This window comes from Rhipicephalus sanguineus, chromosome 3 (assembly GCF_013339695.2).
Source record: "Rhipicephalus sanguineus isolate Rsan-2018 chromosome 3, BIME_Rsan_1.4, whole genome shotgun sequence".
Lineage (NCBI taxonomy): Eukaryota > Metazoa > Arthropoda > Arachnida > Ixodida > Ixodidae > Rhipicephalus > Rhipicephalus sanguineus.
The window spans coordinates 119,202,579-119,215,259 of record NC_051178.1 but is presented as its reverse complement, the minus strand read 5'-3'; the positions used below and the strand labels follow the sequence as shown (position 1 = coordinate 119,215,259).

The 12,681-nt window shown below is 43.2% G+C and overlaps 2 protein-coding genes across 2 annotated transcripts in view; one reads left to right on the top strand and one right to left on the bottom strand.

Moving 5' to 3' along the window:
• Positions 1–925: 925 nt before the first annotated feature.
• LOC119387011 (uncharacterized) lies at positions 926–3,382 on the bottom strand. The gene has a single exon (XM_037654315.2). The coding sequence runs from the start codon at positions 3,239–3,241 to the stop codon at positions 2,624–2,626; it is 618 nt and encodes a 205-aa protein (XP_037510243.1). The 5' UTR covers positions 3,242–3,382; the 3' UTR covers positions 926–2,623.
• Positions 3,383–3,758: 376 nt separating this feature from the next.
• LOC119387010 (activating signal cointegrator 1 complex subunit 2) overlaps positions 3,759–12,681 on the top strand; it is a gene marked incomplete in the record, with an annotated part of 88,353 nt that continues 79,430 nt past the window's right edge. The window contains 3 exon segments of the mRNA XM_037654314.2: positions 3,759–3,803; positions 9,459–9,539; positions 10,743–10,945. Of these exon segments, the coding sequence (XP_037510242.1) occupies positions 3,774–3,803; positions 9,459–9,539; positions 10,743–10,945 (314 nt within the window).

Sequence of the window (12,681 nt, the reverse complement as noted above, 5' to 3'; positions counted from 1 at the left end):
ACAAAGTCCACGGCCATTGGCTGATTTTAGCATCTTGAGCTACATAGTTACCGTGGCTGTTGTGGGATTCTGCGACGTGCCCGAGTGTGCGCTCATGATCACACTGGAAGTGAGCTGCACATTTGAAGAAGAAAAAAAAAGTAGTGCTCAAGGTCGTGATGCCGTGCTGACGAATGAACGTAGCTTCTTGCCTTCTTTTCACCCTTCCTGTGTAGCTTCTAGCACGCTTGCTGATACGAAAGGAGAGAGAAAGCGCATAATGCATGCGACAAATCCCTGTAACACCGCTCGTATTTGACGGATTCTAAAAAACTTTGTGGCAGTTGATTCGTGAGGCAATAAACACCTTTAATGAAGTCATTCTATGATTACTTGGAAAAGTGTTGCAGGGTCCCCTTTAAGTGTTGCGTAAGAGTGTGTGTGGCAGGGTATTTTGGATTCATTCTAGAAGAAATGGAGATGGAAGACACACTGCTTCGGGGTCGTGCGTATTGTGCTACACCAAACCTGAAGCCTTGTCGACTTAGGCAGCTAGGTCTTATGACTTCATCACAGCTGTATAAACTTTTCGCAATTGCACTTATACCACTTTAAAGGGACACTAAAGGCGAACATAAATCGACGTGAGCTGTTCATATGCCATACGAGGAAGCTTTTAGCACTTTCTTATGCCGATAAAGTGCTTAGTTTTAGGCTAAACTGCTGCATTTCAAGAGTCTGCACATTTCTAGCACCCTAGGACAATCCAATTTGGCCATCCTCGAGTGAGAAGTTGTGACATTGCGCGCACCATGACCACCTGACAGCCAGCTCTACGCTTTCTCGTGTAAAATGCAGAAGCACAGGTAGGAGCCAAGCCAACTGTGACCATCGTGCAGTCATTGCCAAAGTGTGTTCAATGTCAGCACCACACATAATCCAGCTGTCGAGATAACTGCTTTATTGTTCAAGTACAAACTGATTTTACAATGTTTAGTAAGAGTAAAAAAATATGGAATAGAGACTCAAAAATGTCAGCAGCTATATTGAAAGCCCTAGGGAAAGAGAAGCGACAAATCTGGGCACTCAGTCAATGACAATGCCTAGTACCGCGCAGATACAGCTCAGTAAAATAGTGTCATCTATTGCACAAAAACAATGAAGAAAGGCTGGCTGATGTCACCAGTTGTAGTGGCTGAATATTGCCCATTCCATCGAAAGGTCCCCAGCCCGCAACTTGACTCTCTCAGATTAGCCATTTGTTCCAAATTGATGTTGCCGATTTCAGTCACATTATTTGTAAATGCAAATAAATTATTTCTTTTATGAATAAATGTCTACGTAGCTCCAGGCAGATGCTACCGAATTGGGTGGTTTTGGGGAGAGCTGATGTACAATGGTGTTGCCAGCTGTCCTTGATTTTTCTGTTAGCTTTACCTTGATTTTCTGTTAGCTGCTTGTGTTTGCAAGTCAAGGATTGTAACCTGTCGGCATATCCCAGAATAAGTTAATATATTCCTGCTTAGCGCCAGACTCAAGTACTCAAAAAACATAATTCAGTACTATGTGCATGTATTTGACTAAGAATGCAGGAACTGCTAGGGATGAAAATTGAAGTTGTTGCCATGTGCCCAAACTTACACAAGCACACTAATAAAAATAAATAGAAGGCCCTAATGTATAAAAAACCCCCAGCGTCCTTTCTTAAGAGAGAATACCTCAATCCCAGTTCGCGGACATAACACCACATGCTTCTTATCTCCACCATAGAGGAAAGGTTTGATGTAGAGTTTAAGGGAGCAATCCATACAGGTACAATGTGCATAGATATGCTGAGTCTAAGCTGTAGTGAATGATGGAGTACTGATGTAGCGCTTTATTTCAGAATGGACTTCACTGTTCACAACTATAACAATATGCTACACAACTGCTGTCATTTCTGTCTTTAAGATTACTCAGAGTGTCCACACTTACTAAGTGTGGAGCATTAACACAATGCTTCATTTCAGAATGGATTACAGTGTCACAACTGTAACATAACAGGCTATAAAACTGCTGTCATTTCCACCTCAGAATCAGAATACACAGGATGTACATTCAGTATGCAGTATCAACATAACTGTCAATTTCAGAGCATATTCCACTCTACACAACCTTTTCACACAACACACATGATACTTATTGCACAATACGGCTATTGTGTTTTGCCTGCATAACCATCGCACTTTCCTGTATACATTTGAATACACAAATACAAAAAACTCATTGAAGCAAGGCTGAGAGCTCAGCCAATATGCTTAAACAAACTATATAGGAACAGTCTTTCAAACATCACTGGTTTCAGTGATTTATAATGTTCAGAAATAGAAACCAGTTCGCGTATTTCGTTTATACGTGCCTGCCATACGCTACAATCGGTGTTAACTTTCTTACATTAATTTATTGACACATTTCTTTGTTTGAATTCAGAACTTATAAAATGACTGCATATATCACAAGGTAGACTAAAGCTTATAGTCGGCTTTCCGTCTGTTAACTTCAAATCTTGCTACCACCCCACGAATCTCACAGTAGAGCAGAGAAGGTTACAGTTTTTCATTTCACCAGGTACATACACCGTTCCACTTAAATATCGCGAACGCGATTACTGCCGAAGGTACGATATATCGGACAACTCTCCCGCACTAATGAACTCGTTGGCAACGTCAACTTTAGCGAGCGTGCCGTCCGCCTGGTTTTGTAGAACGAACAGCCTCGTCTGATACGCGCCCGCGTCCGAGATCCCGATGAATACGGCTTCCAATTGGGCGTCCAGTGGCAGGTGCAACTGCGGCGCGTGTCGGGTACAGGTCGCTACGCGGTGAAGACGGCACAGGACGGTGACGCACGGTGTCCTGGCGTCTTCGGCGGAGAGCGGGAACAGTCTGTCCAGACCCAGGACGAGCGTCAGGCCGTGGTCGATGCAGTGGACTTCGGCCGACAGGTGAATGCCCGCCGTGCTGCGAAAAACGTCGGTGACGACGGCGCGTGCCACGTCTACGACCGTGTGCCTGGTGTCGGCCACGCAGAACTGTCCTATCTCGACGCTGTACAGGTGTCTCTCGCAGCCCCGCACGAAGTGCCGGATGAACGGAGTCTTGCTGTCGGCTAGCCGTAACCAGAACCTTGTGGGACTTTCGAAGTTGACCATCCTGACGGATAGAGGCACGTTCAGCGGGAGGCTCGCGTGCTCGGGAACCGTGACTGCTAGTTCGTCCAACATATTGGTTTCGACCTTGGGTTCAAATAGGCGCCCGTAATTAGAAAAGACGGTCAGGCTTTGAAACACTCGCGGAGGCAGCTCGTTGACGCTGCAGAGGGCTTCTTCAGACACGAGACACCTTCGGCAATTTGAACGTTCCCTCCTCTCTCGTACACATGTGCCCACACCGGCAAAATAAAATAAACGAAATTTGTAGGTCCACATATTTGTATTGCAAAGTATTGCAAATTTGTTCATTCTTAAAATTTTGCCTGTTCTTTTTTTTTGTCATTTGTTTGAAGCACGGAGATCCATGCTTTGACACTCTGTGGTTTCGTTTCAACATAATGTATGGTGATTTGAGGAAGATAGAGAAGATAGATAAAGGCGTTAATTTCTGCTACTCAATAGGGAGCACGGTTAAGCGATTTATCTCACGATGGTTTAAATTTGTTGCCAGTGTTTGTAAAAGTACGGCTAGAGTGTACCATTCGTTCACGGTGCGTTCGTTCTTTTCCGCTTTGCTATCATCATCAAGAACGAAAGAGCAAACATGGCGGCCGACAGCAAAAAAGACGCGCAGGTACCGTATGAATCAAGTTTCTGTGCTCGTTATCGTTGTGTACGATTTACGCGACGCGTTATCATCCGTTCGTTCCCATGTGACAGGCTAGATTGTTTCAATGTGTTCAATTTTTCGTTCCTTGTTTGTCAACGTGAGGAATCTCTAGTCACCGGCTGTCACATGTAGTATCCCGGTTTATTGGCTCGTAGTACAGCAATTTTGTCGGCATTAATTTGCTGCCATTAATCGTCTGGTTTGTTGATTGAGTCTGACGTAAATCGAATCATCAGCTTCGTTCACAACCATCGTACCCTCTTTCGTTCACACGAATCATCTGGCGTTGTTTCGGATTTGCCAGTTGTACGCCGGTTTTCACTTGTAAAGCAGCCACACGAACGGTAGGACAACAGTGTGTTCAACATAGCATACAGCGCAGTACGCTTTGAAGTATGTTGACCTAGTACCGACAACCTGTCAACGTAATTTTATCGAATGTGGACGTATAGACACACCTTGTCAATCAATGTGCGATTCTCTTTTTTTGTTGTTGTTGTTCTTGTGTGGGCTATGTGGCATCAAGTAGATATTTGCTGTCTTTCGGTGTTAGCGTTAAGGTGTGAGCACCGGATCTTACCGTAGTGCGATTGAAACAAATGTCGTGCCCCGTGACGGTTGCAACTTGAAATTCTATGGTCGTGTCTTTGGGTATAGATATCACGACTTCATGTCGCGTATTTCAGTAATTGGATCATCTTCCTGTAGGACTGCGTTACAGAGTTGCAGGGATTTTTATATATGTATACATATATTTCTGAAAACTGAAGTGCCACGTTTACAACCCTGCAGTGAAAACGTGTAGCTGTTTTGCATATGATGCCATGTGTGGCGTGTTCGAACAGGTTAACAGCTCTTACAATGCCTCTTGTGTAAGTGTAAGCAAATTGAACTACGGAGCGTTATCTTGCCCTAAATAGCGATATTTTGAGATGATGCCTGCGACGGTCACAGTGCGGGCCATCAGGACCACCAATATTTTTACCACCGAGTGAGTGTTTAAAGGGGTGGTGCCATCAAATTTCGAGGCTATAACAAGCCTGTTGTGGGTTTCCTCTGTATGCAAGGACATTCCACACGAAGGGTCGGACACAGCAAACGTTTAGAATATATTTTAATTCACTTCCAAAGTGTACCTAAATGGCCATTCTCTCGATCGAAACCCATCGCTAGCGCGCCAACACTGACGTAGATCTGTAGGATGGTCAACGAAAGTTGTAGTGACGTCACCAAATCTGCTGTAGTAATGTGAGTGACCTCAGGACCTCACATTACGAACCTGTAGTCAAATACATCCTAAAAAGGTAGCAGAGGGCCCACCCAGATTACCTAGGCATGGCAGCCAGTGGCCTCATGACTAATGAAATAGTTCCGCTCACGTACGTGGCAGTGTTCTCCGACAGCGGGGTAACCGATCGGGCATCTTATGGCGCCACTGTGGAGCACACACTTATCCATGTGGACTTGCACACATCCTCCTTTGAGGTAGAAATGTTCCATCCTTCTAAGTTGTGCCCAACTACCATATTTACAAAAGGGTGCAAACATGGTGCCAATTTAATCAGAGTGAGAACATGGGTTTGCCTAAACTTTACTCCTATGACTTGAAATGGCTTTCCAACTTTGAAAACTGATTATTCTCAACGAAACAGTACAGACTTGTGGAGTGACAACTGTGTTGTGCCTGGTTGATGGCATGCACCGATATCTAGTGTAAGAATTCTAATACCTGGTTGTCATTGTTGGTTGCCGTTCTCAACATATCCTTGTGGTATGCACAGGGCCTAAGTGCCCTAAAACAGAACAAAACCAATTCCAAAGGAAAGTTCACAAATGCAGATCTTTTGTATGCAGACCTTTTGACTGCCAACAATAAAGCATACAAGCGTGCCTGCTGCAAAAGTGATCCTTGTAGCTTGTAAATGTAAGATGCACCCATTCCTTTTTAAGCAGGTTCCACATGCAAGTGTTAGGGCAAAACGGTCCAAATGAACAGGCTGCTAACCATCTTTCATCCCAATTTAGATGCTCAATTGTCTACATACTTTAAATGTAAAATGCCAAGCGCATTATGTCAATTTGCCATCAAATGCTGTTGAATTGTGCCCACGTGGCTTTCTTCAGCAGACACGCTGCTTACTGTAGAACCATTTGGTATCTACCTTGACAATAAATGTCGTGGTTGGTTTAATAATTGCACCTGTGATTTAGTGGGCCTATGAAAAGTTTTGTGGAGTGGAATGTAGAAGTGGACAATTATAACCACAAATGGAGGGCCTTGATGAGTGTGGCGAGTGTCCCCGATCGCATAGATCAGAAGTTGCAAACTCACCTCAGCTAGCAGGCCAGAGTCACGAAATTTAGTCCAAGAAGTACCGGGACAGTGAGGATGGTTGAGGGGGGAGGAGGGGGGGGTGTCGAACAACATGTCACCTAACATTGCCATTTGAAAGAATGCCTTTCCGGCCATATCGTTCATGGGTCATTTTATTGCGATAGCAATTATATGGACAGTCTCGGCTGATTTTTGCTGGCCACCGTCATTCACCGTATATGTATATGTGTATACACAATATTAATGAGAACTAACAGACAATAATGCCAAGGAAAGTATAGGGGATGTTTTTAGTAATAAATGTAAGGTAATTGTGAAGAAAGAAAAGTGGACGAAAAGATAGCTTGCCGCGGGCAGGGACCGAACCTGCGACCTTCGAATAACGCGTCCGATGCTCTACCAACTGAGCTACCGCGGCGGCCATCCCCCCGTCCACTTTATAGGGTATATGTGTGCATTTAAACGTGGGAGCGTCAGTCAGCGCCACCAGTAGCCATGACGGCGAGTGTGGAACACTCTTTTTCTGCCTGTTGGCATCACGTAGCACGTGAACTTATTACGAGCTGGCAGCTGACCGATAATCCCTCGCATACTACCTCAAAGCATCAAGTCTGCCAGAACGAGACCCTCGCTATGAATGAAGGAAAGAAGCGTTAATTTCAAGGGCTCGTTTTCTTTGTTATACACAATATTAATGAGAACTAACAGACAATAATGCCAAGGAAAGCATAGGGGATGTTTTTAGTAATAAATGTAAGGTAATTGTGAAGAAAGAAAAGTGGACGAAAAGATAGCTTGCCGCGGGCAGGGACCGAACCTGCGACCTTCGAATAACGCGTCCGATGCTCTACCAACTGAGCTACCGCGGCGGCCATCCCCCCGTCCACTTTATAGGGTATATGTGTGCATTTAAACGTGGGAGCGTCAGTCAGCGCCACCAGTAGCCATGACGGCGAGTGTGGAACACTCTTTTTCTGCCTGTTGGCATCACGTAGCACGTGAACTTATTACGAGCTGGCAGCTGACCGATAATCCCTCGCATACTACCTCAAAGCATCAAGTCTGCCAGAACGAGACCCTCGCTATGAATGAAGGAAAGAAGCGTTAATTTCAAGGGCTCGTTTTCTTTGTTATACACAATATTAATGAGAACTAACAGACAATAATGCCAAGGAAAGCATAGGGGATGTTTTTAGTAATAAATGTAAGGTAATTGTGAAGAAAGAAAAGTGGACGAAAAGATAGCTTGCCGCGGGCAGGGACCGAACCTGCGACCTTCGAATAACGCGTCCGATGCTCTACCAACTGAGCTACCGCGGCGGCCATCCCCCCGTCCACTTTATAGGGTATATGTGTGCATTTAAACGTGGGAGCGTCAGTCAGTGCCGCCATTAGCCATGACGGCGAGTATGGAACACTCTTTTTCTGCCTGTTGGCGTCACGTAGCACGTGAACTTATTACGAGCTGGCAGCTGACCGATAATCCCTCGCATACTACCTATATATATATATATATATATAAAAGCCACAAAGAAAAATAATTCAGAAAAACTTTCCGACGCGTGGACTCGAAGTGCGACCTCTCGCTTGCCAGCGCGCGGTGTTAGACATTAGGCCACGAACAGCAACGTCTTACAGCCTGCTAACAGCGAGCTATTTGTATACACCACCTACTTCAGCATGCTTTCTTAGTGAACACATAGATGGCACGATGTGCGCGCGTGGCGCGCTTTAAACATCGTCACCCCGCTCCTGCGAACGCCGTTGCTGTTCGCCGTGGTCGCCTTCGTGTGCTTATCTCTAGGAAAGAAGGGGCGGCCTCTAGGGTGGAGCGGGGGGCACGAAGGTTACTGCTCTCGCTGCAGCGGCCGCGTTTGTGAAAGGAGTGCGCTGTTCAAACTGAAAAAAGTAACAACTGTGACAATTAGTTCGCGTTCGTCTTAAATGTACCTGTTCGTTTCGTGCGTCCTGCCTTATGTTTGAGCAGTGCGCTTCAAGTGTCGAGCTGTGACGCATTAGTTTGCGCTCGTCCTGTATGCGTTCTTTTCGTGCGTCCTTTGGGCTCGAGCGACGCGCTGGCAATTTTGAGCTGCTTTCCGTTCTTTGCGTTACATTTGAACTTATTGCTATCACATTCATTGCTTCACCGTTGCGGCGAAACTGTGACTTTTTTGACAGTGGTGGTAAATTGGGCTAGTCAGTGTCGTTTCTGAAGGAGGTTTGACGTGAAGTTTCGACAAACATATCGATATTGGTCTCCACAATGACTAAGATCTGGACGCCGATTCTGAAATATAGCGTTTTTGTTACACAGTGGTGTTTCAACTCGTAGCGACCACATGGAGTGCCTCACGAAAAAAATGCTTGAGACCTGTCCCGTCTCTGTAGCTTACCCAAACAAAGCATTATTAATCGCAGTAGGCGAGAAAATAATTTGAATACCATTTAGCCACAAGTTGCAAGACTTGTGAAGCCGAGGGCCGCTAGCAAAAGGTCCGCGGGCCGCATGTTCGAGACACCTGGCAGTAAATTTAGCTGTGACATGATGCCTTGGTAAGTTTTAAGAGCAAACAATAGTATGTCGTTTCGTAACTAGAGGATGTTGATGCAATCTGAAGAAGAAATAGACTTTATTGTACAGAATGAGTTGGTAGTATGGTCTTGGTGGCCTCAGGTGGTGGCTCGGAGCCCCTGGACTCGGCCGACATCCTCGGCCTATTGGACGGCTCAGAGCTGTTCGTTCAGCTCCAAGCTTTTGAGGGCCACCTCCCTGAATGAAACTTTTGTTTTTTAACTTTGTGCTTGCGCAAAAAATAAAAATCATTGCTTTTTTCCCTTTTGTTTTATATTTGCTTAATGGGCAAGGACTGCTGTTTCCGGTGGCAGCTTGTTGCACATCTGTATAGCACTCAATATATAATTTTTTTTGTTTTGAAGCATTAATTTCGATTCCCCCAAATTGTTATTTTTTCATGGGAAACTTGACATGAATTTCATAGCTTGTCTTTTTCTTACATCTTTAGATAAGTTCTCTATTTAACAAAGGGTAGTTGAGGTAACCAGACACTAATTAATTACTTTTCACTAGGTTAACATTTAGCTGGTTTTTTTTTAATGAATGTACTGCTCATAATAATGTGTTACGATTAACCTTATAATTTTTTCTTTGCGTGTAATGGTGTTTGGGCTTTCTGAATTCGAGCTCCATTTGTGATACCAACATCAATTCTCATGCTAACTACATTTCTTCTCATTTTCTGAAATCTTTCTGTTTAATACTGTAGGGATCCACTTTACTACCCCTGCATGACAGAGTGATGCAAGTTGTGGATAAGCTTGGTCAGCCAATTCAAGTTCCAGCTTTGGTACGTCTCTGTGAACTTTTTCATGTACTGAAAGGGGTATAAAGGAAAACTGGCTGTTTTTAGACACATTGGTTTGACGGTGGCAAGTGTGTCTGTGTGTGTGTGCGTGTGTGCATGTGTTTTTAGGGAAAGGGGGACTGTGCTCTGTGATGTAAACATCTTTTTATTGTTTTAATACCATATTGTCTTATCGAACTGAATTGTGTTTATGTAGGAATCCCACGTGTTTATGGGGTTATATGTGCCTGCAATGCATGTAAGCACCATAACCTTAGTGGTTATTGCATTAAGCCGCTAAGCACAAGGTCGCGAGTATGATTTCAGCCGCGGTGTGTGTCTCTCAATTAGGACTAAGTGCAAAATTGCTCATTTACCTAGATTTAGGTGCACACTAAAGAACCCCATGTGGCACGTTAACCCTGACTATCCCACTGCAACATGCCCTGTAATCAGATTGTGGCTTTGATATTGCAAAAACCCAAATATAAATAATTTGATTATATACAATAAAACCATGTGATTAATAAAATCACACATCATTTCATGAATAGTTTAGTATAATTATACAGTGAATATGTAACCAAATTACATTTGGCTTAAAAATACCTTTCAGGTTTGTTAGAAGTATGCATTTGTTATATGCTAATATTGATAAAAAACATGTTAGGTCTGCCTTTGTATATTTGGTAATTTGTTGTATCCGTGTTCCTTGGATAGTGAAGGTATGTGGCATAGTAAGTTCTTTTTAAGGCTGCCCTTCAGCGGAGCACTTGAGCAAGTCTTGGTTGCTGCTTTGCCACAGCGAGAATTGGAAAATTGTATAGACTGATGACTTTGAGTGTGCACGGATGGAAAGTACCACATGAAAAACTCAGATAGACGCAGGCAACAGGAAACTTAGGCAGCCAGGGTGTCAGTCTGAGTTCTCTATGTGACGCTGTCATTCAGCGCACAAAGTCAACATAGTCAATATCAACAGTTGCTCATAGGCAGTATGAACCAACTGGCCCCAGTAATCACTTTGCTGTATAAACTGAGGCCAGTGAGATTTATAAATAAAACTTGCAGTATTCCTCAGTTAGCCTCCTGCGCACATTTAATTTGCTGCTAGGATTTGTATGGTTGATTTGCATGAAAACTGTTGCTTTTGTTATACACAGCGTAGCAATTAAAAAATTCTTTGGCGTACTGTATTCTCCGCAGAGTAAAGGTTTCGTGGAACCAGTCTACTGGCTCAAGTACAAACCTCCGCGAATGATCTTCAGCTTCGATGAGCTGATGTCTATATGTGCTGACGAGAAGCACGACCTGGCTGAAAAGCACAGTGCGGCAATCGACGAGTGGTTGGATCGCATGGCATACATTGAGGAAGACTTGACGAAGATGCTCCGGATTCCCCACAATCGGTGAGTATGTTAAACAGCAGTGCAAGAACATTCGCAAAGAAAAGATGAAAAAAAAAAAAAGAGTAAAGGCTGTCACATTTGTCAGGTGAATCTTAGTTACTAGCTTTGTGTCTCAGCTGAACAGATATGTTGCAGTTTTTTTTTTGCCACCCTTATACTGGTGTCATGCGGTGCACTGCTGATCGTGATTAAGCCTGATTGGGATCGACTTTCTTAACAGTGATTGGCTCCCTTTTGCACTTTGCATAAAGGAGCCTATCACGATTAAAAAATTCGATCTGGATCAGGTCCGATCGCGATCGAAAGTGACCGTGTGACACCAATATTATACTACTCCTTGAGCCTTATCATGTGAATGTGCTGTATTTTTTTTTCATATTCTTATTTAGAGTGGCATATATCTGCATTTCAACCGTAATGAATATTGTTTTAAATTTGGTACTTAAGCTGCACATATTTCGCCCGGTGTTTCATCTATTTTGTGCTGTCGAATTCAATAGCAAGTCGTACAAGCTCACTCAGATTTATAATTTATTCATGGTTTAATTCGTGTTTACTAAAAGATAGGATTACGACTAATGATGTAAATGCAAAGTACGGAGCACACATGATGGCAGAAGTGGGCATTTCATTCGTGCTGTCATTTATGTTTCCTGCTGTGAGATGTTTCTAGCAATGAATAACCTTCACTGAACTTTTTGTCCTCCTAGCTGTTTATTGGCTAGCATGTGACTGGTTGTTGTTATTAAGTGCTGTCGAGTCGCTAACAGCTTCTGGTGACACTGTGATACGTCCAATGAGACTTCATACAATTTCTGCAAGCCTTTTTAGATGTTTGGCTGTTATTTTGAGAATACCATGTAATTATTTTGTACATGGTCGGGCTTGCTTTCTTTTACTTTCCACTTTGGGTAACATTTACTTTGAATTAACTCTAGGGGTTAATCCCTAATTAATCCAAATCAGTTCCCACATGTTGCTTCTACAAGATTCAAAGGAAATAATTTTTTGCTACCCAAACCGAACGTGAACTATGCGAAATTCACACCAATTTTGCTTCAATTTCCCGTTGGAATACCATACAAACTAAATTTAAGGAATACTGTTCTACCTCTGGTTCACTTAAATTTGAGCTGTGCTCTTATTACAATATACGTAATCTTGACATGGCATCAGTGGCTTAAATCCAGAAAAATTACAGGGGGGGGACACACATCCTGACATGGCAGCCATTTTGTTTTACAAATATAGGTTTTGTTTTTAATTATGTAAAAATTAGTCATGCTTTGAAATAAAACTAAAAAAGCGAGCATGGGCATTGGTGCCGGGTCAAGGAACTTTACCTAACTGCACTGATCAGCCAGTAGCAGAAATGTGTTGGTGAAGTTAGTTTCAAGTGTAACTCGTAAGTAGGCTCTAGCATATTTCTAGTTAATGTGGCAGTCTGGTTAAACCATGAAATGAAAATGCTAGCACTTTTTTGTTATAATGCACGAAGATACCGGTTTTCTTAAACTCCATTCCCTATCATGTATGCCTGTTAGAAATAACCTCCTACAATTTATTTGCCTCTGGAAACTTCCTTGTAAAGCATGTTTGTGTTCAACAATGATTTTTTAAAAACAATACGGTCATAGTCCAGCAATCGGATTCATTCTTCATCGTCAGTGGCTTCCACCAAACCTTCATGATCGATGATTATTTATTTACTTTTCATTTAGAAGCCAGGCATAGTA